Source organism: Suricata suricatta, chromosome 10, assembly GCF_006229205.1.
Source record: "Suricata suricatta isolate VVHF042 chromosome 10, meerkat_22Aug2017_6uvM2_HiC, whole genome shotgun sequence".
NCBI lineage: Eukaryota > Metazoa > Chordata > Mammalia > Carnivora > Herpestidae > Suricata > Suricata suricatta.
In genome coordinates this window covers 62,352,861-62,379,873 of record NC_043709.1, presented here as the reverse complement: position 1 = coordinate 62,379,873, position 27,013 = coordinate 62,352,861, and the positions used below count along the sequence as shown (strand labels likewise).

The 27,013-nt window shown below is 49.8% G+C and overlaps 1 protein-coding gene across 5 annotated transcripts in view; it reads right to left on the bottom strand.

Moving 5' to 3' along the window:
• GALNT6 (polypeptide N-acetylgalactosaminyltransferase 6) overlaps positions 1-27,007 on the bottom strand; it is a 35,347-nt gene extending 8,340 nt beyond the window's left edge. For 2 of the 5 annotated variants that reach the window (XM_029955143.1, XM_029955148.1), the window contains exons 1-7: positions 26,692-27,007; positions 26,167-26,250; positions 19,447-19,568; positions 14,555-15,148; positions 12,897-13,069; positions 1,342-1,491; positions 114-348 (exon numbers count right to left, since the gene is read on the bottom strand). In XM_029955143.1, coding sequence (XP_029811003.1) covers positions 114-348; positions 1,342-1,491; positions 12,897-13,069; positions 14,555-15,045 — 1,049 coding nt within the window. In that variant the 5' untranslated portion in view covers positions 15,046-15,148; positions 19,447-19,568; positions 26,167-26,250; positions 26,692-27,007. Of the gene's footprint in view, positions 1-113; positions 349-1,341; positions 1,492-12,896; positions 13,070-14,554; positions 15,149-19,446; positions 19,569-22,225; positions 22,464-26,166; positions 26,251-26,439; positions 26,492-26,691 lie in introns of those variants that run through there. The other 3 variants (XM_029955144.1, XM_029955146.1, XM_029955145.1) reach the window with 3 other exon arrangements.
• Between the last annotated feature and the right edge of the window lie 6 nt (positions 27,008-27,013).

Below are 27,013 nucleotides of genomic sequence, written 5' to 3'. Positions count from 1 at the left end.
GAGGATTAAGGAAAATAGGTCAAGGGCTTCCTAGCACGCCTAGTAAACATAGAGGTTAAGCTGGCCCAGGTCCCTGGGGGCTGGCGTGGGGCTCAGCAGGCCATGGTCCTTACTTGATGGGGTAAGTCTCATCTTTGCGCCTCTGCTTCTCGTGTGCGGGTAGAGCCTCCCAGCCAAAGGTCAGGCTCCAGTCAAAGTTGCCACGGCTGTGGACCCTGCCCCTCGGGACGGGCTTGGAGAACTCAAAAGTGTTCAGGTCAATGGTGACGATGTCCGGGCTCACCACCACTGTCTCGTCCTCGGCAATGCGAGCCAGGAGGGGCTCCAGCCAGCCGTGGAAGCACTCACCTGCAGGCCGGGACCAGGAGACAGTGGTCAGGGTCACACCCACAGCCAAGCCCATGCCCCACGCCCGCAGGGAGACTCGGGTGGACTAGAGAACCTTCCACACGCTCCCTCGTGTTAGAGAAACGTAAGTGAGCTCCACAGCTGGAGAAAGCAGAGATAGGTCTATGCTATCTGGCCCCTCACCCAACCCAAAGCTGGAGGTAACTCTGAAGGGAAGGATGGAGGGCTTAGAGAAGTAACACGGTCAACTCAAATGATCCAAAGCACAGGGGAGGCCCTGGATGGGTGACTTCAGGGTTTCTGCCTATCCAGTGTGTGGATTTCAGAAGGGGTCCCTCTCCCAGAGGGACCGCACCTCCAGCTTCAGCTCCACTTGTGCAAGAGTAATCCTTTACATTTGTCTAGCCCTCTGAAATCTTCAATGAACTGCATAGATTACTTTATTTGGACTTCAGAGTAGTAAATCTGTTGGTGAGTAAGGCTGACATCCTCATTCCCACGTTACCGATGAGGAAACAGAGGCAGTTAGTGGCAGAGCCAGAAGGCAAACCCAGGTGTCCTGACTCTGAGTCTAGAGCTTTCCCTAATACACATCACCGCTTCTAGGGAACAATTTTTTTCCAGACAAGGGTGGGGAGGGGGTTGGGTTTGGGGCGGGGGGGGGGTGTGCGGATTTTTTCGCCCTATATGGCCCGATGGGAAAACTCCACACAAACCCAGTTCCCTCTCTGAGGGGCTGAGCTCAGAATGAGGACAGAGCAAGCACGGGAGGGAGAGGGGGCTCTGGGGCTACAGAGCACGCTGCCAGCAACTGTGGGGTCACCATTGTTTTAGGGCCATGGGTGACTGGGACGTGAAGAGGATACAAGAAGCGGAATCCTAAGCCACCTCCAGTCCCAGAATGGGCCTGACTCCTGGGTCCGCCGGGGACAGGGGAGGGGAGCAGACCAACCCCAGGGCTCCCGGGTGCCAGGTTGGGCCCCTCGTACTCACAGTGGGCATCCAGGAAGGTGAGCACCTCCGCCTGCGCCACGCTGGCGCCCAACAGCCGGGCAGTGATCAAGCCCTTCCGCTCCTCCTGCCGCACAACCCTCACGATCTGCAGCCTCTTCACGTACTGCTCCAGCTGTTCCTTCAAGTACTCTGGAAGGAACAGTGGCATTGGTGCCAGCTCACTGCCGTGTTGCAAACCTAGCCCCTGCTGAGCGCCAAGCCGGCTGCTCTCAGGCCCCCAGCAGAACTGAACACCTACCGACCTAAGCAAGTCCATGGGCACCAAGGATGGGGGTGGGTGTAAAAGGAAGAAGTTCTGTATGTAGTCAAGCGAACCCTGCCACCCCGAGTCCACTGTGCCAGGAGACTGGCTGTGCTGTGCCGATCCCATGCCTATTTACCTAGGAACCTTCTCTAAACTCAGCAGGGACTTCAGAGCTGTGGTTCTTGGATCTCAAATCAAGTATAAACTCCTTACAGAGGCTCCCAGCTGCCCCTTGGTCTCTGCATCCTCTGAGCCACCATCCTTGGGCACTGTGGTTCCAACCTCCTTCCCACACCTGGGGGTTGTGGCAGTCATGTCTCCGTATCTATGATTCCCTGTCTCTCAGGCTCCTCAGAGCGAGCTGACAAGTGGAGCACACACATATATTCATTTCTGGCATGCTGGATCAGCAGCAAGATTTGTACTTGAATCCTCTCTATTGCCTCCTCTGCATGGAGGAGTCTTTTAGAAGATGAAAAGATACTGAGCAGCTTTTCAATCAAATTTAAAAAACAGGTATCAAGGGCCGGCCCTGTGCTGGGCACCCCGGTGAACTTGCCGCCCAGGAAAGTGACAATTCCAGGGCAAGTGACCTGTGACCTGCTGGAGGTAGTGCAGGGCTGGGGGGAGCCTGTGGTGGGCGCAATCATCCTGGATTTGAGGAGGGTTAGGGAAAGCTTTGAAGGGAAGCTCTGTTGGGAACTTCAGCAGCTTCTGAGTGGGGGCTCACTTCATGACCTATTATTCATTCTAAAATCCTCAGGGCTTTAAAAATAGCTCTATTCTGAAACAATCCATCCTGAAACACATTCCGCATCTCACTTAGGGTTTATTAACTGCTATCCTGCAGTGGCCTGCCATTTCAGAAGAGGAGGTAGAAGGCAGATGTGACAGATGAGCGTGTCTTTCCTGCTTTGGGCTGTGGGATCAGCCCGGTGCTGACGCCTTGCTTCAGATGCAGTGTTATACAGACTGGGGCCTGGAATCAATTTTGGGGGCATGTGATGAATTTCTCTCTGTCTGTCTGTCTCTCTGTCTCTCTCTCACACACACTATGCTCAAATACCTGAGCACCTACTATGTGCCAGTCATTGAACTAGGTGCTTGCATGTTGACTTTCTTACTTGATCATTTCTACAACAATTAAAATGTTCTGAAATATGGAGTATTGTCCCTGATGTTTATAAGTCAAACTTAACCTCATTTAGCAGCTTGAGTCTAGCACTCATTCATCAAACATGTGCTAACACACTGCCCAGGTGCCAGACATTATCCAGGGCAGGGACAGGCTTGGTGTGGTCTTGCCCTCAAGGAGCTCCTAGACTCATGATCCAAGTACAGCCCCAATGGTTGGCTCTAACAGGAAGGAGGGAGGAACCACAACCAGGAGCCTCACCTTCTCAGCACGGCTGATGTTTCCCCTAAGAACTTGCTTAACCGTGCTCAGAAGAAGTTCATGGTGGTGGAGATAACCCAAGGACAAAGCAGCACAGGAAGTGGGTTTTGTGGTGAGAGACTTCGAAGTGCTGAGCTGTGAACCCCAGGGGGTGCCGAGCTCTACAAAGCCCTTCTCCCACGCTTTCCTTCCAGTCTCATGTGGCCAGGCTGGACCTGGGGATTCTGAGCATCAGCCTCGGGCCCTTCTGGGGTGGGAGACAACTCCCCTCCTTCCTGTCATACCCTTAGGCCCACTGGACACGTGGCCCAGAGATGAGTATAGCAGAGCTGAAGATGGAGATGCAGGTGAGTCCTCCATACTCTTATGTCCCCCAGACATTATCCTCCTCCTAATTCTGGTTCAATTACCCACCACCCCAACCCAGATCCATTCCTCATGGCTGGAGTCTATGACACTCCTGTGACCTCTAACACAGCCGCCTTCCTCAGTCCCATGGTTTGAAAGACCGTCTCTAACAGATGGCTCCTAGGTCTTTTTCTCCTGACCTTGTCATCTTCACTTGGTGTCTAAGAGAAGCACAAGCCTCACACGCCCGAAATGGAACTCCAGATTTCCTCCCCACCTGCCCCTCTCTAGTCTCCCCATGCCAGTATATGGTGCTTTAACCAGATGCTTTAACCTAGGAGTCACGTTGGACTCTCCCTTCTTCTCACGCCCCATAGTCACAACATCAGCCAGTACTGCCAGTTCTCTCCCTCCGTCCCTACTGTAACCCCAGCAATGATGCCTTAGCTGGTCTCCTGGCCTCTCTCTATACCACTCTTCCCAGCCATTCTTGACATAACAGCTGCCGTGAGTGGCAGAGTTATCTCTTCTACCTATAAATCAGATCATGTCACTACTATGGTTTAAAACTGCATTAGGGGTGCCTGGGTGGCTCAGTCGGTTAAGTGGCCGGCTTCGGCTCAGGTCATGATCTCACAGTTCACGGGTTCGAGCCCTGTGTCAGGCTCTGTGCTGACAGCTAGCTCAGAGCCTGGAGCCTGCTTCGGATTCTGTGTCTTCCTCTCTCTCTGACCCTCCCCTGCTCATGCTGTCTCTCTCTGTCTCTCAAAAATAAATTAAAAAACATAAGGAAAAAAAAATTTTTTTAATTTAAATTGCACTTAAAGGGGCTCGTGGCTGGCTCAGTTGATAAAGCGTGCCAACTCTTGTGAGTTTGAGCCCTATGTTAGGTGTAGCGCTTACTTAAGAAAAAATGCACTTAAAAACAAATCTAAACAGTATGGTGATTCCTCAAAAAATTAAACACAGAATTACACAAGAGCTAGCAAAGGGTGGATGCATCAATAAACAAATGTGGTATATATAAGCAATGAAACATTCAGCCTTTAAAAGCAAGAAAATTCTACCATAATCAATTGACATTTACTCCAGGGATGCAAGAATGCATCAATATATGCAAATCAATCAAAAAGATACACCGCATTAACCAAATGATTAAAAATCATACAATCATCTCAATTGATTCAGAAAAAATATTTGACAAAATTTAATATCTACTCATGATAAAAATTCTCCACAAAGTCGGTAGAAAGGGAATGAATATACCCCAACACAATAAAGACCATATACGACAAACCCACAGCTGACATTACACTCAATGATGAAAAGCTGAAAGCTTTCCACTAAGACAAAGATGTCTACTGTCACCACTTTTATTCAACATAGTACTGGAAATCCTAGCTGCGGCAATCAGACAAGAAAAAGAAATACAAGACATCTATATTGGTAAGAAAGAAATAAAACTGTCACTATTTGTAGACATGATATTGCATATAGAAAACCCTAAAGACTTCACCAAAAATCTAGTACAACTGATAAAGCAATTTAGTCAAGTTGTGGAATACAAAATCAATATACAGAGATCTGTTATTCTGTATTCTATATTAGTATTTCATACTAACAATGAAATTGCAGTAAGGAAAGATGAGAACACAATCCCATTTAAAATCACATAGAAAATAACAAAATACCCGGGTGTCTGTGGCTCAGTCGGTTAAATGTCCAACTTCGGCTCAGATCATGATCTTGCAGTTCGTGGGTTCGAGACCCGCACTGGGCTCTGTGCTGACAGCTCAGAGCCCGGAGCCTGCTTCAGATTCTATGTTCCTTCTCTCTCTGCCCACCCCCTGCTTGTGCTCTGTCGCTCTGTCTCTCTCAAAAATAAACATAAAAAATTTAAGAAAAAAAAGAACAAAATACTTGGGAATAAATTTAACAAAGAGGTGAGAGACATATATTCTGGAAACTGTAAGACATTGTTAAAAGAAATCAAAGATGACACAAATAAATGGAAAGATACACCATGCTTATGGATCAGAAGAACTAATATTGCTAAAATGTCCATACTGCCCTATGCAATCCTTATTAAAATACCGAAAGCATTTTTTTTTCACAGAACTATAACATGTAATTCTAAATTTTGCACAGAACCACAGAAGATCTCAAATAGCCAAACCAAATTTGAAAAGAATAACAAAGACAGAGGTATCACAATTCTAGATTTCAAACTATACTGCAAGCTATAGTGTTCAAAGCACAAAAACAGACACATAGATCAATGAAACTGAATACAGAGCCCAGAAATAAACCTATGCATATATGGTAAATCTATGACAAAGGAAGCAAAAATATACAATGCAGATAAAATATTCTCTTCAATAAATGGTGTTGCGAAAGCTGGAAGCTACATGCAAAAGAATGAACTTGGACCACTCTCTTACACCATACGCAAAAATAAAATCTATGGATTAACGACCCAAACGTAAGACCTGAAACTATAAAATTCCTAAAAAAGACATAGACAGTAATCTTCTGGGCACCAACGTTAGCAATATGTTCCTGGATATGTCTCCCCAGGCAAGGGAGACAAAAGCAAAATAAACAATTGGGACTACATGAAACTACAAAGCTTTTGCAAAGAGAAGGAAACCATCAACAAAATGAAAAGGCAATCCACCGAAAGGGAGAAGGTATTTGCAAATGATATATCCAGCAAAGAGCTAATACCCAAAATATATAAAGAACTCTACAACTCAACACCAAAAAAAAACCAAATAATCTGATTAAAAAGTGGGCAGAGGATCTGAATAGACATTTTTTCCAAAGACAGATGGCCAACAGACATGAAATATACTTAACATCACTACTCATCAGAGAAATGCAAATCAAAACCACAATGAGATGTCACCTCACACCAGTCAGAATGGCTAGTATTAAAAAGACAAGAAATAAGTGTGGGTAAGGATGTAGAGAAAAGGAAGCCCTTGAACACTGTTGGTGAAAATGTTCACTGGTGCAGCCATTATGAAAAACAGTGTGGAGCTTCCTCAAAGAACTAAAGATAGAAGTACCAAATGATCCATTCATTCCATTTCTGGGTATTTACTTGAGGAAAACAAAAACACTAATTCACCATTATTTGCAACATTATTTACAACAGTCAAAATATGGAAGAAACCCAAATGTCCATTGATTGATGGATGGATAAAGATGTGGAATATATACACAATGGAATATCGCTCAGCCATAAAAAATCATGAAATCTTCCATTCGTGAGAACCCCGACAGATCTCGAGGGTATAATGCTAAGTGAAATAAGTCAGTGATAGAATGCTAAGTGAAATACTGTCTGATTTCACTCATATGTGGAATCTTAAAAAAAAAAAGTAACAAAAAGGGAAAGACTCACAGATACAGAGAACAAACTAGTGGTTGCCATAGGGGAGAGGGGTGGAGGAAGAGGTGGATAGGTCAAGAGGGTTAAGAGGTATACACTTTCAGTCATGAAACAAGTCACAGAGATGAAATACAGCATAAGGAATATAGTCAACAATAAATTTGTGTGGTAACAGATCATAACTATGTTTATCATGGTGAGCATCTCAAATGTATGTAATTGTCAAGTCACTATATTATACACCTGTAACTAACATAATATTGTATGTCAACTATATTACAATTAAAAATTTAATAAGGAAGGAAATCCCGACACATGCTTAAACACGGATGAATCCTGAAGACATTATGCTAAATGGAATAAGCCAGAAACAAAAGAACAAATAGTGAATAATTTCACTTATATGAGATACTTAGAGTAGTCAAATTCATAAAGAGAAAAGTAGAACAGTGGTTGACAGGGGCTGGCTGGGGGGAGGTGGGGAGGGAATAGGGAGTCATTGTTTAATGGGTACAGAGTTTCAGTTTGGGAAGATGAGGGAGTTCTGGTGATGGATGGTGGTGATGGCTTCACAATAATATAAAGACATTAAATGCCACTGAATGGAGGGGCATCTGGGTGGCTTTTTCAGTTAAGTGTCTGACTTCAGCTCAGGTTGTGATCTCATGGTTTGCAGGTTCAAGCCCAGCGTTGGGCTCTGTGCTGACAGCTCAGAGCCTGGAGCCTCCTTCTGATTCTGTGTCTCTCTCTCTCTCTGCCCCTCCCTAACTTGCCCTCTGTGTATCTCTGTCAAAAATAAATAAATATTAAAAAAAATTTAAATGCCATTGAAAGCACACTTAAAAATGGTTATGATAAATTTTGTTATGCATATTTTACCACACACATGCAAAATCCAAACACTGACCACTGTTTATAAAGGTCTTGTGATTCAGAGTGGTAAGCTCGATTCCATAACATTGTTTTTGTCTCCTAGCTCATTTCCCTTCAGCCATGCTTGCCATATTTCTGCCCTATTAAAATGCCTAGCCTCAGGGCCTTTCTACTGGCTGTTCCCTTTGCACGGGACCGGAGTAGTCAAGGTCTGGCTACCTTGACTACAGGAGCTCCCTAATTATACTAGCTCAATATCCTGCATCGTGTCTTCCCCCACCCCGCCAATTTCTTCAGAGCACTTATCATCTGAAATTGTTTATTTTCTGTCTTTCCCATTTGAAAAAGTAAGCACTGGGGGCGCCAGGGTGGCTCAGTCAGTTGTGTCTGACTTCAGCTCAAGTCCATCTCACGGTTTATGGGTTCAAATCCTGCATCAGGCTCTACACTGACAGCGCAGAGCCCACTTCAGATCCTCTGTCGTCCTCTCTCTGTGCACCTCCCTTCCTTGTGCGTGTGCACACTCTCTCAAAACAAACAAACAACAACAACAACAAAACAAGGTACTGAGTGCCTGAGTAGCTAAGTGGGTTAAGTGAGTTTCAGTTGGGTTCATGATCTTGTGGTTCAGGAGTTTGAGCCCCACATCGGGCACACAGTACAGAGCTTGCTTCAGGTCCTGTCTCCCTCTCTCTGCCCCTCCTCGATTCGCACTCTCTCCCTCAAAAATGAAGAAATGTTAACAAAATAAAAAATTTTTTTAAAAATAAAAAGTAAGTTCTAAGAAGATAGACACCCTGCCAATCTGTTCACTTTGCTGTACCCCCATGGCCTGGCACAGGGTCTGGTGCCTGGTAGATAACTAAAAAAATACTCATTAAGCAAATCAGGGAAAGCCCGCCTTTATTTACTGTTCTCTTGTGGGCTGTCCCCCTCTTCCTTGGCTTATGAAAAATCTAGAAAAGATCTGTGTTTTATTCAGCCTTGAATCTAACTGCAACCAGGAGATTTTTCTTGATTAATCCTCTTGAAGGATAAAAGGAGAAGTAAACAAGTAGAACGCCCTTTGGGAGTATCCTACAAGTCACATATCCAGATAGGACATGTGGACACAGGGCCACGCTTTCAAACCTAAATCAAGATTCAATGTTAGACACTTTCCATTTCCAGGTGGAAGGCGTAGACTGGCAGATGAAATAACATGTGGAAATAGAATTACTTTATAGGCAGAAACAGAAGAAAATACGGACATAGAAACTTTCCTAGAAAATCTAGGACATAGAGTTACTATGCAGAAGTCTTCTAATAAAACAAGTACAGAGGTAGAAGATAAAAGTGATAAAGCAACTTCACCTGTTGAAATACACACTGTAAGTTGTAATTCAACTAAAATCAGAGGCTTTGAACAGTTTCTGACTTGCGTTACTTAGGAGTTTAGAAGGCCATGAGATGACCTGACACTCCAATTCTTTTTTTTTTCTAATGTTCTTTTTTTTTAATGTTATTTATTTATTTTTGAGAGACAGAGAGTGACAGCACGAGCAAGGGAGGGTCAGAGAAAGAGGGAGACACAGAATCCGAAGCAGGCTCCAGGCTCTGAGCTGTCAGCACAGAGCCCGACGTGGGGCTCGAACCCACGAACCGGGAGATCATGACCTGAGCCGAAGCCTGACGCTTAACTGACTGAGCCACCCAGGTGCCCCTATTTTTTCTTGCGAATGATAAAGAGACAGAGCATGAGCGATGGAGGGGTGGATCAAGAGGAACACAGAATCTGAAGCAGGCTCCAGGCTCCAATCTGTCAGCAGAGCCCAATGTGGGGCTCAAACTCATGAGCTGTGAGATCATGACCTGAGCCAAAGTCGGGTGCTTAGCCGACTGAGCCACCCCAGAGCCCCTGCCTCTCCACTTTTGAGCAGCAAGGAGAGATGCAAGTGAGAGAAATCTTGGCCTAAATCAAAGTGCTCCCCAAATGTCTCCTCCCCTGGGCGTCACAGTGTATTTCCAGACCTCAGGACAGCCCTTCCCCTGCTTCCCTTCCTACAGCACCTCCTGCTGGCCGGTGGCACCTCCTGACTCCTCTCTCGGGAGCAACTTGCTCCTGGAGGGTCCTGTTCTCTTCCTGACTCTCTGGGTCCTAGACGTGTCTGATTTCCTCCCGTCCATCTAGCAAATTCCCACAGGACGGAGGTCGAGGTTCTCTCACCCTCAGCCTCCCCGAGGGGCAGGGCAGGGCTTTCAATATAGGGATGCCCTGCTGGGGGCATGGTAGCCCAATGGGCCTTGTCTGAGAAGCTTGTAGAGCGTGTCAGATCAGGAGTGGACCTGGCCGCTGACCTGGCCCCGCAGGAATGAAATCTGTGCCTGCTTCGAACTCCAAAGTGGGAAAGAAAAAGTTCCCCAGCCTGGCACTAAGCCTCACTCCACCCCCACCCCGCCCCAACCCCAGTATCAAATGCCTGTAGAGTCATGGTCATAAATCTGCTGCCAGGCGCCTGGATAGGAGGGCAGGAGAGCATGGACATTGTGTTTCAGCAGACACACAGCTCTTGTTTGTGTGTGTGTAATGAGAGCCAGTTAATCTGATCTAACGGTCAAACGTGGGAAACTGTATCTTGCGGTGGACATTGGAGATTTCTGACCACGGATCTGAATTTCTTCCTTCCCCCCACCCCAAACTGAACGTTGGAAAGTAGGTCTAGAGTCCGAAAGCCCTCGGGGTTGTTTATCATAGGGTCCACAAATTCCCTGGAATTACCTGCAAAAATGCGGTGTATGCACACTGATGCAGCAACTGTACACTTTTCTAGGAAGGGAGCACAGCTTTGAACAGATTCTCGAAGAGGCCAAAACGTGGAAAAATAAAAATGACTGCTCTAGGTTTTTCAGGCAGGTGATTCTGAGATACTGGACCTGGCTCTGAGATACCCAGAGAGAATGGGAGCACGCATCCGCTGGCCGACGAGGGGCAGCCCCTTTAGAGGAGCCCCAGGGGCTAATGCAAAGTCCATCCTACCAGGCACAGGCTGCTGTGCCCTTCATTCATTCATTCACTCATTTAGAGAGAGAGTATAGGCAGTAAGAGGGACAGAGAATCCTAAGCAGGCTCCGGGCTCCACACCCAGCGCAGAGCCTGATACAGGGCTCAATCTCACGATCGTGAGATCACAACCTGAGCCGAAATCAACAGTTGGATGTTCAACAGCCTGAGCCACACAGGCGCCCCTGCTGTGCCCTATGGATGCCGATGCCAGGCTGACATTTTGTCACTTGTCTTGCCTGGTCAGAAGAGCTGTCCTTTACGGACGCACAACATTCTGGGTGGCAAGGTCAAACCGTTTGGAACTTCCACCACATGCGAGTCAAGGTCAGCAGCTTCTGCGGGATGGGCAGCCCAGGGTTGGCGGGAGGAAAGACAGCTGATACACTTGCTCTCGCTCCAACCATTCCATTGCTTCCGAGATTCCTTGCAGGAATCTACCAAGGTGCCCTTCCTGTCTCTGCTAAACTCTATATTCCTCCTTTCTGGAAGACTGATCTCTAGCTCCTTGTCCACTAGGCCCTACCATTGCATCCCTGAAACTGGTTTGGTCATTGCTTTGTAAGTGCTGCTGCTAGGTGTCTGTTCTCCCTGGGGAAATGTGAACACCCTGATGTGTGGTGCTCACACTCAGTTCTTTCTTTGGCCTTCTATGACCCTATTCCATTTTTTGGCATCAGCCCTACTCCAAGGCAGGAGGGAGACTGGGGAAGGTAAGAGGATGGCTAGAGTGGCCCCAGGGCATATACTGGGAAGAGTGGAATCGGTTCCTGCCCTTGAGAAGGGAGTGCAGGCCCTGGAGACTAAGCTGGGAGAGCCACAGATGCTGTGGAGGAGGAGGAGGAGGAGAAGACGCCCAGTGCCACAGCCCCTGTCCTCTTCTGGCCTGTCATCCCACTCGGGTGACCGTGAGAACTTCCTCCCCGGGGCTGGGGTCCTCTGCCCCCCTTCTTGCCACTTCCCCTCCCCTGGAGCTGCCACCCTTCTAAGTTGAGGTCATTCTCCAGCCTAAACACCTTCAACAACTCTTCTTTTTTTTCCCTAAATACTCTTAGCATGGCACAAACTTCATTTCAACATCGTTTACAGTGTCATTTCCTACAACAAACTTAAGCTTCTGCCACAGCAAACCTCTCAGTTTTTCAAAGACACCTGTGTCTCTAGGACATTCTGCCTATGCCATTCTCTCTTCTAGAAACACCCTTCAGTGCCTCTTCTCTGCCTAGACACTCATGCTTAAGGGCCCAGCTTCAGTCTGGTCTCTGCTGTGGATCGTCGGCATGCCACGCAGAAATAACATCTGGCTACGTGCTCCCAGAGCGCACGTTCCCATACAAAGAGTAAATCAAACTAATGCTCATGGAGCCCTTCCTCGATACTAAGAATTCTTTGGCCCCTGGGCTGTCTCAATTCTTCCCCATCTCTGATCCCCCCTCCCAGCATGTGAGGGAGTCAGCTGTCTTCATTTTCAGAAGAGGAAACTGAGGTTCAGAGAGGGTAAGCATCTTGCCCAAGGTCACAGAGCTAGGCAGAGTCAGGGCTAGGATGTGAATTCCTGGGTGTCAGACCCTCAAGTCCACGCTCTTTCATGGGTGTTAGGAGTGTGTTAGGGGCCATATGCCGCCGTGACTGGTGTTAGAAGAGGCCCTCTGACCTACGGGGGTTGTTGGCCTTTTCACGGCAAGACCTGTCTCACAGCAAGACCTGTCTCACGTGTCATTCGTCATTGCATCCCCTCTGCCTGGGTCAGTGCCAGGCAGCACATTCAGGGGATGTTTGCAAAACAGCTTTGAAGGGTGCAAGTTTGGAGAACAACCTCACTTCCCTCTTACCAACTATGGCAAAGAGAGCTTCTGAGGTAGATTCTCCCCAGAGTAGAAGAGGGGTCCAGCAGGTAGGAAACAGAGGGGAAGGCCCATCCCCGCCCTCTGCCCCAACTTCTCCCCGCATTTCTGACTGGGGGTTTGGCTTCGCAGCTCTCAGGAAGTCTTAGAAGCCAGAACTACAAAGCTTGTGGAGCTCCTTGACTCAAGTGGGACCAAAGTCCAGGCTCTAGGAATGTGGTCTACTGGGCCCGTCCCCTACTGTTTTCTCCCTGCGCCTGGACCTCATGCTGAGCAGTGATGCCAGGCAATGAGCTGTGAGGGTGCCTGCTCCCTGGAGAGAACCTGCCCTCTTTCCCAGAGGACCCGGGGAGACACCGGCCCCTCCCCAGGGGGGCCCCCTCCGGCCTCACCGTCGGTGCTGGCATCATCCACCAGGATAACCTCCTTCAGCAGGATGGTGGGGCTGGTGTGCAGGACACTGTACACTGTTCGCAGCAGCGTGGACCAGGCCTCGTTGTGGAACACAATGATGACGCTGGTGGTGGGCAGTGGCGGGCAGCGGCGGAACTTCTGGTCGACACATCTGGATGGGTGGAAGTAGAGATACAGTTCTCCAGGTCCCTGGGAGTTCCAGGGGTGGGAGGGCTCTCTGTCCATAGGTTTCCATAAGCATCCTCTGCTCTCTCTTGGGCTTGGAAATAGCTGCTCCCCGCTCCTGGCTTACTCTGATTTTCTACCTGCTCTGGCGCAGGTCCCAGCCAACCCGCTCCAAAACCTGTCTGCCCCACGGCTGGCTCCATGCACCAGCCACGATGCGGAGGGGCTCCCCTGCCCTCCCCCTGGCTTCTCTCATCAGCTCTAGGACTTCCCAGGGCCGACTCTCTCTTCCTCAGTAATGTACGTACTGCATAAAGCGTAATCCAATCCAGAGGTCCCAGAGGGGAGGTCATAAAGCGCAAATTTGACATCTGAGAAGAGTGACTACCATTTTCATACTCAAGGAGAGAAAAAGGCTCTTCTCTTTACAGTGTACAGTTCTTCTCTAACCCATTTCCTCCTTAATTCCCTGTAATCAGATGCTACTATCACACACGGTTTCCTGTGGCCTCTTCTCCACCTTCATCTACTCCAGCTACGCTGCTGCCATCTCGTCATTCTCCCTCCGGTGGGAGTGGGAATGTGGGAATCCTGGATTTCAAGAAATCATGTGGCCTGACAGCCTCTCTTATTCTTCTCTGCTGGTCAGAGAGATGTGTCACGGACCCTCTAGAAGAGACTCCCCAACTTCCTCCACTGGCTGCCCTCATGCCCGATGTCCCTCCCTGCTGAGGAGAGGACTAGAGTAGTTGGTCCAAGTCTGAGGAACCCTAGGTTCCCAGCTCTGAGGAACCCTGAACCTGAGGGTGGGGGCTGCCACATGAGAAAAGGCCAAAAGGCTATGATTCTTGCATTGGGGGGAAAAAATCTCTGACATAAGGGTGGTGTGGATGCAGCCATGGCAGCCTCAGAGTGAGGCGGCTACAGCCCAGGGATCCAAGTGTGAGTTCACTGCCCCGGGCCGTTAGTATAAACGGCTTCTTATAGACGTTGGAATGAACTTATGGCCCTGTGTGCCTTCACGGCAGGAAACAGGAGGTGTGGGGATAGTCCTGACCATCTGGGCTGCTGTCAGGAAATGTCCCTGTCCCAGCAGCTCAGTGGCAGAGTCCTCCAGGCTCTCAGGCAGGCCCCAGCAGAGGCCAAGGCCACCAACTCTGCAGCCTGGAATGGGCCCTCCCAGATACCCTTGTGCCAGGCCCTGAGTCCCTCCTTCTGTAGCCTGTCACTTTCATAACTATAATTTTGTAATTCATCATCTTACTCTCACAGTATCCCGGGGCCCCCGGCCTGACCACAATGCCGACCACTAGGATAAGGGCACTGGCCAGGAAAGGAAGGGCTGAGAGGAAATCCTTGCCCACATCATGAAATCAGCCCTTTACCTGGCATTTGGCCCGTGGCCACGACCATAGCAGCCACACTTTGGGCAGAACCCTGGCCTCACCCCAGGACTCTGGGTGCTACTTACTCAGGGGGTCGGGTGTCTGGCCCCAGAGCCCTCTGCAGGGAGATCCGGTCACTGGCAAAGGCATTGAAACAGTGCTTCTTATAGCCTTCTTCCTTCTCCTGGGTCTCCAGGCTGGTCCACTTGTCCTTCTGAAATGCTTTCCCGTCCGCCCCCGGGCTATTGGGATCCTGTGGTGGCCGTTCCCAGAAGGGCTTCAGCTCAGCTGTGGTATAGAACCCAGGCAGGCAGGACTGGTTGACGGAGACCACCGTCTCCTGAGGCTCGGGGGCCCTGATCTGGAGCTTCGGCATCGAATCTCTCAGGTTGTTCACAGCCCCCAGCATGAGGTCCAGGACATGGTCCTTCTGGCTCACTAAAGACTTCAGCCATGGTTTCTCTGTGGCCTGCTCTGTGCTGCTGACATCCCTGTGCAGGATGAAGAGGAAGAGCACGAAGGCACTGCCCACCACGGCCAGGCGCAGGGGCAGGTGGCGTCTGCGGAGAAGACGCATCCTCGGGGGCCGATGGGGACCGTGGCTCGCTCAGCCCTGAGTGCCGGGTCCGGCCCTGGAAAGAGCCTGATATGCTGTGGTGGCCACACCTTGGGGCCTCAGCCTGAGAAGGGAAGGGATGAAAGAGAGAGAGAAAGAGAAATGAGCCAAGGCAGAGGTGTGGAAGGGGCTTAGGGTTTGAGTCCAGGCTTTGTGGCTGAATGTGGACAGCACCTCGGCCTAGTCACATCACTTTTCTGTGCCTCACTTTGCTCTTTCCACAGAATGAGGAGAGCACACTCCATGTTTCCTTCCTGCTCGAAGACTGTGACACTCATGGGTCTAAGACACGGAGAGTCTGCGTGAAGAGGCTTCATCGACATAACCACCTTGGGAAACAATGCGACTTTATCAAGCAAAATTGGAAATGTTCACGCCCTCTGGCCCTGCAATTCTACTCCTGGTTTTACACCCCAGATGACCTCCGGCGCACACGAGTCGGGAGGCACACACAGGAAGGTTTCCAGCAGCGTTGACTGTCGGCAAAAATGAGAAACTATCCAAATGTCCATCCACAGAATGAGTAAGTGTGAGATACCCACAGCCCAGAGTGTTCTGCAGCAAGCTCCTTCCACAAGCAGCTATGTGGTGTAGTTGCTGTGTCCGGACAGCAGGCTGCAGAAAGACACACAAACGGTATGAACCCAGTTACAGAAAATTCAAACACCTGTAAAAATTAACAATATATTGTGTATGCATACAAAAATGAACATGTGGTAAAGCTATAAAGAAAAATGAGGGGGAAAAAACCTGAAGGAATAATAAACCCAAAATTTCTGGAGACGGAGGGAACCGTATGGGGATAGAGGTGCACAGTGGACTTCAAAGTATTTTTTCTTAAGTGGATGGTGGCTGCTGGTAGAACTGTTATTCTTTACACCCTACATGTATTTTATAAATATTCTTCTCTACTCATATTTAATTTTTAAATGTTTATTTATTTTTGAGAGAGAGACAGAGTACACACATGTGGACACATGCACGAGTGGGGGAGAGGCAGAGAGAAAGGGACAGAGGATCTGAAGCAGGCTGTCCATGCTGACAGCAGAGAGCCTGATATGGGGCTTGAACTCACGAAGTGTGAGATCATGAGCTGAGCCGAAGTAGGATGCTTAACTGACTGAGCCATCCAGGCACCATGTATCTAGTCATATTTAATGAAAAAAAAAACCAAACCTGAAGGTTCAATGACAACACCTTCCAGGCAGAGATGGGCTTATATGTTTACCAGCTTCTATCCTGAGGCACGTGGTCCCATGGCTCAGGGGATGAGTTTTGGCCAAACTTTCTGTGGAGAACTCTAGATGTTGGTGACAACAGACCTGGGGACAAATCCCAGTTCTGCCTCTTCTAGTAATAATAGCACCTACCTTCTAGGATTGTTATAAGGAGTAAAGCTCCACGCAATAATTCATGGAAAAAGTTTAGCAGTCCCTGCACACAGAAAGTTCTCAAAAAGTGTTAGTTTCTGTTAAGAGCATCTGTGTGACCCTGGGGGAAATTCATCTCTCTAAGGCTCGATTTCCTCATCTATAAAGTAGGGGGTTACTAATACCTAACGTACAGGGTCTCCATGAAGATTAAATCAGCGATACTGTAAGTACAATGCTTGGCAGAGTGCCTGGCATGTACTAAGCCCTCAATAAATGCTATCAATTATTTCCATTATTATAATTAATAAATCCCTGCTCAGCTTCCCAGCAATTATCCTTGAGTACCTGGTCCTTGGCCAAAGCCACACTCATTACCCATAGCACATCTTGTTGAAAAGTAATTCCAGTTGAGCTACTGAATGCTGTTATTTAAACACACAAGCTCCTTCCTGCCTGTGGAGAAAAGCCTGGTGTCTGGAGTCACTGGGATCTGTGAAATTTGCATCCACCATGATCTCCAGAGGGAGCAGGGCTACACAGGTGGTTTTCTTTTATAACGTCAGATTCCACGGCATCAGCAAAAGTTAAATAAAACGGAATCCCTTTGAGCAACTGTTTTGTATCAGGAGTTGTCTAGGAGACAGGAGGGGAAATGTGTTAATTCCGCCAGCATTGATTGAATACCAGACGACTCGGCCAGATGGGGGTGGTGAGAAGTGGGAGCTGATGTACTGAAATCAGAATATGCAGATTACGAGGTGCTGAACGCAGCAGACGCACAGGCCACTAACAGGGTGTCTGCAGGTTAGCTCCTTCTGCATCTGAAGTCCCACTTTGGGGAAGTGAAACCCATGGGGTTATTCTGATTGAAGCCCCAGTTTCAACACACCTACACAAAGGAAGCAGACGCACAAGATTGATTATTCCTTACAGATCACAGAAGCGAGGGGGCGCAAGGAGCCGGGGGAAGGGCTGTCCTGTCTGGGGTCACCAGCAAGCAGGAGACAGAGATAGCTAGCTAGCACCTGTACGTAAAGGTGACTGGGGCAGAGGTCACCACCTTCTCTCAGGCTTAACTCTAAGTAGTTATTATTTTTTTTAATGTTTATTTTTGAGAGAGTGCGAGCGGTGGGGGGGGGGGTCAGAGAGAGGCAGAGAGAAAGGGGGACAGAGGATCACAACCAGGCTCTGGGCTGACAGCAAAGAGCCTGATGTGGGATTCGAACCCGCGAATGGTGAGATCATGACCTGAGCTGAAGTCGGATGCTCAATGGACTGAGCCACCCAGGTGCCCCCTAAGTGGTTATTTTATTTTATTTATTTATTAAAAAAATTTTTTTAACATTTATTTATTATTGAGAAACCCAGAGAGAGACAGAGCATGAACAAAGAGGGGCAAAGAGAAGGGAAGACACAGAATCCGAAGCAGGCTCCAGGCTCTCGGCTATAAGCACAGAGCCCAATGTGGGGCTTGAACTCACGAGCTGTGAGACCATGACCTGAGCTGAAGTCAGATGCCCAACGGACTGAGACACCCAGGCGCCTGAGTGGTTATTTTAAAAGGTGCCCTGCTAAAAGCAAAGTGGGAACTTTTGGCAGGCATCCTAAACTCAAGTCCTTATCTAAAGGTCCAGACTCTGGATGTGAGTAGGGTTATCATACAGTATAATGCCAAGGCTGCGACTCAGAAAAACAAAGACTTCTTTCTCAAAAGTTGTTTTTCGCATCACAATGGGGGAGACAGAGATGGGCAAGTCCAGCCTTCAAGGAGCATACAGTCAATCAGGGAAGTCAGATTTTTTTTTTTAACTGAAGTACTGCTGACCTGGGAAGTCAGATTTTCAGTGGAGATCACCCAATGAGACAGGCACCCTTGGTGCCCAGGGAGAGAGGATGCAGGAAACTCGGCAAGTGGGGGAAGGTGACGTCTGTAAAGAGGTCCCACAGGGGGAGGGGCTTGGGCTGAGCCCTGACCCACAAGTAGGAGCCGGCCAGGCCCGGTGAGTACATTTCAGGCAGAAGGAACAGCACAAACTACGGCCTAGAGGCGCGAGATACCATGGCCAAGCAGAGAACCGCCCGTAGTTTGGTATGGTGGGAGCTATGAAAATAGCTGAGGATGGGCCCGGAGAACTGGCCGCAAGTAGGTCATCACGCCAAGGAGTCTGCCCTTGACCTGAGGTATGGGAGCAACAAAAGATTAGCCAGGGCCCAGCATCACAGGAAAACAGTAAGACAGCTGGTAGAGGGTGTCTAGGAGATGGATCCGATTGGCAACAGAGAGGGGCTTCGGTGGGGGTGAGGGTCTGACCCAAGAGGGCAGCAGTGTGGGTGAGGAGGAAGGACCTGGCGCCAGGAAAACTCCCTTGGGTGATGGGATGCGACAACTCGCCCCAGTTGGGACACAGAGGGATACAGAGCGGTACGAGAGAATTCCTCTCCCCAAGGGATTTTAAAGTCTAGTTGGAGAATAAGAATTGCTAGCACTGGGTCCAGGTAGCACCTGTCCAGGGAAGACGCGGGAACAGGAAAAAAGAGCTTTCCCTGAATACCCTTCTGCACTTTGAACTCTGACTATATTATCTATTCAAAAATTAATAAAGCGAAAGCTTAGTAACAACAGCACAGACAGTAAGAGCTGAGTTGGAAGAGAAAGATCTCTCGGCGGGCTTGAAGAAGGCCTCAAAGAAGGAATGCGGGGGTTCAGTATGGAGGCGGGGGGTTTGCCCTAGAGGCTGAGCCATGCTGGGCCAGCACAGGGGGTGGGCTAGACACCTCCTCAATTCTGGAACTGTCCTGGCTGAACACAAACCACAGGGCCCAGAAGTGGGACGTGTTGCCATGACAGGGTCGACCCATCCTGCAGGCTGGGTCTTCCCTGATATTTTCTGTGTACCTTCCCACTCCAGCAAGGAACAGAGAGCACAGTTAGGAACAAAGCCTTGGTAACGGCTTAGTTACCAGCTGCTGCCAAGGGCTCAAGACTCACCTCCTCCAGGAAGGCCACCCTGACTGATTCACTCAGAATCACCCAGGTCACTCCAATTCCCTTGTCCTGGCATTGCCTCGTGGTCCTTTGCAGCGGGGTTCACTTTGCTCCTTTTATTTCCCCTAAAGAAAGAGACCTAGGGTTAAATCGAGTCCTTCCCAGGCAGCTGCTGTCTCAATCCAGTCTGCCTGTCTGAGCCTTGCTCTCCGAGGTTTGCAGTTCCTCAAGGTACTAACCACATCCTGGAATGAAACGAGACACTTGTGATTAGCTGTGGCGGGAGGGGACTAGGTCTCTAGATTGTTTGCTCAGCATGTGGGCAATAGGAAAGAGTCCCTTAGCAGAGACTCACAATCGGATAGAAACCAGAAGACTTTGGGATTAAGGATTCCTGGCACAGGATATTCCCAGAAGTGTGGTGGGCAGGACTGGGGAGTCAGCCCTCCACCAGCTTGGCGAAGGAGTAGTTCCTATTGTATGTAGTACTTGGTCAAGTTCAGAGCCTCCCAGGATCCTCACCCCAGTGTCTTCTATAGCTCTCTCACCTTTGGGCTCCCACGCCTAACCTGCGGGACCACTGGGTAAGCTTCCCCTTGCCCTCATCCACTCAATCCCCTCCTGCTACTGCTGAGCATTCATTCCCAACTCTTTCTCCTCCAGCCACCCTTGGGATTGCCACACATAGAATCATCTTGGTTTCAGTACCAAGATGATGCTGGAAATCCTCTTCTTCCAAGAAGCTCTCCTGGACTGAACAAATGCAACCTGCTTCTCTGGCTCCATCAGCCAGAACACGAACTCACATTCTCTCACTGATGTAAGGGAACTGAGGTCTTACTCACCCCAGTGCCAATCAAAGCACGGATTACAACCCATCATAGGATTGTGGGATAAATTTCAGGTGCTGCAAATCAGCATGAAGAACGTTCTTGAAACGGCCATAATAAAACAGAATAAAAAAGAAAATCCCAAAGTGCCTCACATCCATGGGTGAGTATTGTTTTGCTAAAGCTTCATGTCAGGGGTGCCTGGGTGGCTCACTTGGTTAAGCGTCTGACTTTGGCTCAGGTCATGATCTCATGGTCAGTGAGTTTGAGCCCCATATCAGGCTCTGTGCTGACAGTTCAGAGCCTTGAGCCTGCTTCAGATTCTGTGCCTCCCTCTTTCTCTGTTCCTCCCCTGCTCGTGCTCTGTCTCTCTGTGTCTCTCAAACATGAATAAATGTTAAAAATAAATAAGTAAAACTTCATGTCAGTTATTACATATACATACACAGAGTGTAGTGAGTGTCTTAGTAGTTTTAAACGCTCTATGCTGACAGCTCAAAGTCTCCCTGGCTCTCTGCCCCTCCCCTCTTCGAGCTCACTTGCGCGCTTTCTCAACAATAAACATTAAAAAATGTTTAAATGATACTTTTCTGTTAGTTTGTAGAATTCGTACCTCTGATGTGATTAAAGTGTAAAAGTGAGAATTTTGGGATACCGGTTACATGTGAATAGGAACTAGGTCTTACTGTAAATTGTCTTTCTTAAGGGTACCTGGGTGGCTCAGTCAGCTAAGCGTTGGACTCTTGATTTGGGCTCAGGTCATGCATGATCCCATGGTTTGTGAGTTCAGGCCCTACGACTAACAGTGTGGGGCCTGCTTGGGATTCTCTGTCTCCCTCTCTCTCTGGCCCTCCCCCACTTGGGTGTGTGAGTTCTCTCTCTCTCAAAATAAATAAATAAATTCAGGGGCACCTGGGTGGCTCAGTCAGTTAAGCGTCCGAGTTCAGTTCAGATGATGATCTCATTGCTCATGAGTTCAAGCCCAGAGCCTAGAGCCTGCTTCAGATTCTGTGTCCTGTCTCGCTCTGCCCCTCCCCCATTCATGCTCTGTCTCTCTCTCTCTCTCTCTCTCTCTCTCTCAAGAAAAAATACACTAAAATTTTTTTTAAATAAATAAACTCAAAAACAAAACAAAACAAAACAAAACAAAACCCGCCTTTCCTATCTTGGCCCAGTCATAGAAGTCTGAAAGCCAATGATGCAGGAATCTGTTCTCTCACACTTTTGTGAACTCCTGGGCCAGAGAGACAGGTTGTTTTCACCTTTGTTCTCACTTGCAAAATCTAGCACACGGGTTTTTTACGGAGTAGATATTCCATAAACTCCTGTGAAATGAGATGAAGCCTGAGGGGTTAGAGGGACCTGCTCAATGCTACGAGGGTAAGAACGGCCTCACTGAACAATATTTTGAACGCACTTACAACGACCAGCAGGTGAGTTACAGGATATTTTGTTGGCACGCATCGGCGTGCCACTTTGACTAGGTCCATCTGCGAGCCCAGCACCCTCGTTTTACAGGAGAGGCCAGAATGGCTAGGTGACTTCTCCAGAATCACACAGTCTGTGGCTCCCAGGAGCCAATGCCAGTCTCCCAGCTCCCAGGCCACTGCTCCCTTCCCACACTCTGAACCTCCCTGTTGCAGGTTGCCTGGGGGAACTAGGGGACTGGGTTAGGCTCAGGTGGGGGGGGGGCCTGGGGCCAGGCTGTTTTCCTGAGCCTCCCCGCCATCCACCGCTCCACTCTCACACTGCCCCTCCCCTCTCTGGCACGTGCCCTCCCCCCAGATCCTACCCAGGCCTATAGATGCTTTAAAGATGCCAAAATGGTAAGTCCCAGGCAAAGTCTCAGCTTTATGCGCAAACCAGCGGCAGCCACCCAGAACACGCCCTTGCTGGCCAGGTGGCCTTTTTTGTAACAAAGTTTCTTTCTGTTTATCACCAAAGCGGCTCACCTCCGGAGACGTGGCAGCCAGGAAGTAGCCAGTCCGACACCCCCACAGGGATGTTTGCTCAAGTTACTCACACTACGGCTGAATTACAGGTTCTTCGACAAGTGCCCACTGTTGCCATTCTCACCGAGGGCACAGGTGTGTGGAGCTAGACATCGCGCTGGGGAGGGGACAGGTCAATTTCAAGCTACTGGCTGGGGGGAGGGGACTGTGAGGCCGTTTGGGGTCAGACGATTCTTGCCACCAGCACTTCTCGCCATCAAACAGGGCTCTCATTTCACTTCCTCTGTTCTCATGAGTAGCAAATTCTCTTCTCCTCCACCCTCCCACCCCCACCCTCTGACCCTTTTGATTACAGAATGCTGGGAGATTTTCACTTTCCCCATAATTACACCTTCAGGGCATTTCAGTTTTTCAAGACTCAAGCTACAGTCCTGTGGCTTATTTTCCCAGAAAGATGCACCGAAAGTTATTTCTGTAGCTAGTCTATCAAGTTTTTTTTCTCCATGGTGTCTAGGTTTACTTTATGTTTGCCTAACATTTTAAGCCGAAGTTACCCAAACATGGATATTCCATTGAAAAACCCAACCCAGACTGGCTCACAAGGTATACCTGGAACAGTGCTTGGCAAAAGTTTGTTCATTGTGCCAAGGCTGTAAAAGCCACGGAAAATCAAAATAATATGTGACCATAGTTTAGCAGCTCACAGGTTTTTCGCTGGAGGACTTCCAGGCCATCAGGTGGGGCAGGGATGTGCAACTGTTCCCACATGGAGCCTGGAGTCTGCTGGCTCCTCTGAGGGCTGGGGGGGGAGGGGAAGAAGGGAGGATGGAAGCTGGAATAGGGGGGTAAAAGGGAGAGGGGAAGGGGTGGGGGAGGGGAGGGCTTGGGATGGTCCCCAGATTTGAGGAGGGGGTGAAGGGAGAGGGCAGCATGGAGGTTTTTCCCTCCTCCCTCCCTCCAGCTGTAGGACTGCTGTCCAGGGCCACCTGTATCCACACACATCACACCCGGAACTCAGGGTCTGCGCCCTGCCCGCTCAGTGGACCATCCTTCCCAATTTCCCCATTGCTGCCCGGAGCATGGAAATCCTTGAAACAGCCCCTGCCCCACTCCCAGGCAGGTCCAAGAGCTTTCAGCACCTTCTCAACATCAGGGTCACTCCACACCCACTCCCAGGTCCTGCTGATTCATTCCCTACCTCCCGGGTCCTCCTCTTCCTCTCTCTCCCTCAAAACTGTCATCTGAGACTGCAGTCCTTATCTCCCAACATCTGGAGGATCAGCAGAAGCTGCTGGCAGGCCTCCTTTGCCTCAGGCCTCTCCCTTTTACAATCTGAACAGCTGTGTTCTTATTCCTTTAGTGACATTTGATTGTAGCAGAGACAGGGAGTCGGCTTTCTGCTTGCCACTCACCCTCACTGGTTTACGTTTTCCTCCTCATGGCCTTTCTCTTATATTCTCTCTTTTTTTTAAGTTTACTTATTTTTGACAGAGAGAAACAGAGTGCGAGCGGGGGAGGTGCAGAGCGAGAGGGAGGCACAGAATCCAAAGCAGGCTCCAGGCTCAGAGCTGTCAGCACAGAGCCCAATCTGGGGCTCGAAGACACAAGCCATGAGATCATGACCTGAGCCGAAAATGTGAGATCATGACTTGAGCCGATGGTGACAACGATGGTGATGACGTGAGCTGACCTACTGAGCCACCCAGGTGCCCCTCCCTTAATATTCTTGCTAAACAAGCTGTGTTCTATTCTCTTTCAAATTCTTCCTCAGGCTCCCCTCCTGGGCATTTGTTTCTAAGTTTCACTGCCCAAGCTTCCCCTTGTGGGACTTCCCCACTAGATTTTGTGAGAGAGGGAGAGCTGACAGAGCTTGACCCAGGTTACCTACATCCTGTTTGCTTTTTCCTTCCCAGTCATTAAATCTCCAGGTCCCAATCTTCTGCCTCCCCCCAACCCACCTAGCCTTCTAAGCCTCAAAGCGTCCCATAGCCCTGAGGAATTTGGCTGTGCTATTCCACGCCTTGCTGTCTGTCTTTTGTTCTCTCTTATAGGTAGAGCCGAGGGTGAGGATTGGGTTTCTTCCTTCCTTCAAACCTGTCTAGGGCTCAGGACCAGGTTGAAAAGGGTGTAGGAGAATAAAGTGACCCCGCAGGGCTCTCAGGTGCCACAAAAGAGTCTTCTGACGGTCCTTTTTCTCCCCAGACTGAACCCAACCTTGTTCACTGTGCAAGCCTTTGACACAGCACAATTACAGCATTGAGCACAACACAGAGACAGGCACTGCCCTGCACTTGACCTCTCATTTATTCAAACCCTCACTCTGATTCCCACTGAACGAGAACGGACATTTTGGGCTTTCTCAGAGTGGGACAGAGGGCCGTATGAAGAGCCAAGTTCACCCAAGTCTTTGGCACGGCCATTCATTGAGTCCCTCTGGTATACAGACACCCTCTCTGATCCTTGCTTCGCTTCCAGAGCCGGCGAGGTCCGCATGAGCCAGAGGAGGCGGAGGGCAATACCACAACCATTTTTAACATCACCACTTACCCCATCAAGTCAAGTGACAGTTATCTTTTCCATTTGACACAGAAGGCAACTGCAGCACAGGGAGGTTAAGTAACTTGACCAAGGTCACAAAGCAAGGAGGGAGCAGAAGGAGAATTCGCACTCTGTCCCACGTCTCCAAAGCCCACTGGTCTTAACCACGACACCGCACCGCCTCCCATTTGGATGGTGCTTGGAGCTTCGCCAAAGCCCTTTTGCATACACCTTCTCATTTGCTCCCCACCCAGGGAGTGTTTATGTGACTTGGCCAAGGTTAGACAGCTAAATCAGAGAAACAGCTGAGACAGCTGCCTGGATCCATGATACCTACTGCCTCCCTGCGTTGGGAGACCCCTGGTCTTAGGGTTAGCTGCCCCTCCTATTCCTGACTTCAGATCTAGGCAGTGGCTATCAGGACTAAGCCTATGGTCATATGGTCATATCTCCTGGCCATTTCTCTCCCAGCTGAACCTGAGCTAAGATGTTTCTGATCTCAGAGGGGCTGGAGAATGCATCCGTGCCCTCCACCCCAACCCTTGCCCCGCCATATCCGCCATGATGTTCTTCCACACTGCTGCGGGTGGGTGTCTGCTGTCCTGACAACTGTGAGCAGTGATTACCAACGATGATGCCATCTCGGGCAGCCCGGTATCCTTCCCGGTTCTACCGGCTCCGGACTACCCCTCTCTCTTGGACAGTCCTGTCCTTTCTGTCCTGATACCCCTGAAAGTAGTCTTCTCTTGTTCCTTCTGTGTGTCTACATCAATGGTATTGTTGAAGAACAGGAACTAGGGAAGTACCTGCAAGGTTACCGGCGTCTGCAGGATAATTTGAACCAAAGTATATCTCAAACCCCTCACCTTACCTTATGCTATTCATCACATAATTTGCCTCTCGTCCTTTTTACCCTTCCTAGGAGGGGTAGGGATGAAACTCATGTGTTGGAGAGGTGAATAAGGCCCGTGTGGCAAACACGTCTCTGGTAAAATGAGCAGAAGCCCCAGGGCTTTTGGTGTGTCCAGAGCTGCTAACCTCTTCCACTGCCTGTGAACTGCATTTGTGGTCTGGAGGGGCAGCCTTGGGGTGTTAGCCAATAGAGGGGGTCTATTTAAGGCTTTGCTGGCAAAATGATCCCCCCCTCCCCCCATACACACAGGACAGCCCCGTCCTACCCTCTGCAGAAGTCAGGATCTGGGGTGACTAGCTTTGGGGTCAAGTAACAGACTGTTTCTCCTTTCCGCTGGCCTGGGGCTTGTCGGAACAAGTGACGGGGAAATAGGGAAGTGGGGGACAGTTAAGAGTCAAGAACCCCCATCAGACTCCCTTCCCATAAGAAACGCACAGCTTCCACTCCCAAAAGGCCCAAGACTGCAGAGAGAGGACATCTTAGACCCCACCTCTATTCAGGAGCAACGAGGCGCGGCCAGGAGGATGTCTCTCTTGAAAGATGTTCTGAGGTGGAGCACGTGGGGTGGCCCAATCTGGGAAGAAGGGGAACGGAAAGAACGCGGCGTCACGGGTGGGTAAAGGGAAAAGGCTGGAGAACCCTGAAGGGGCTGCTATGGCTTGTCCCTCTCCCACCCCACCCCTTCAAGTCCCCAAGGTTTGAGCTTTTCATTCATCTTTTTAAGTAAGGCGCAGAGGTGGAGGGGCTGGGGGAGGGGTCCTACCGAGGGAGGAGCTAGAGGCCGCCACAACAGAAGAGGGCCCGTCTGGCCCAACCCCTTCATTTCACTGGGGGTGGTGAGGAGGAAGTGGTGGAGAAGGTCGGCGGAGGAGGGAGGTGGAGAGCAAGGACCTGGCAGAAGCGAGTTCGACTGGGGGAAAGTCCCGAGAAGCGGCAGAGCTCAGAGTTCCAGGCCTGGGGGTGGGGGGTGTGTCGCGAGAGCCAGCGAGGGTCGCCGGCAGCTTCTGCCACTTACCTGTCGCGCGGAAGCGGAGCCGCAGCCGCTGGGCGGTGTGGCTCGCGGGTTTCCCGACGGGACGTCCTGGAGGGCGGGGCCGGGGCGGGACCTGCACGGCTGCAGGGGCGCGCACTTCCCGCCGCTCCCGGGCCAAGGACAGGCGGCCACCTGCAGCGCTCCCGAGCCCTGCCGCGGGCGGCCGGGAGCCTGGTGGCCTGCCGGGGCGCGCCCCCTGCCCCAGGCATCGCCCGGCCCGCCGCTGCTAGGGGCCCGGCTTCTCCAGCTTCTCCGGCTCTCAGTCCACCCAGAGGTTCAGCCCCCGCGGCACGCTCTCGGCGCC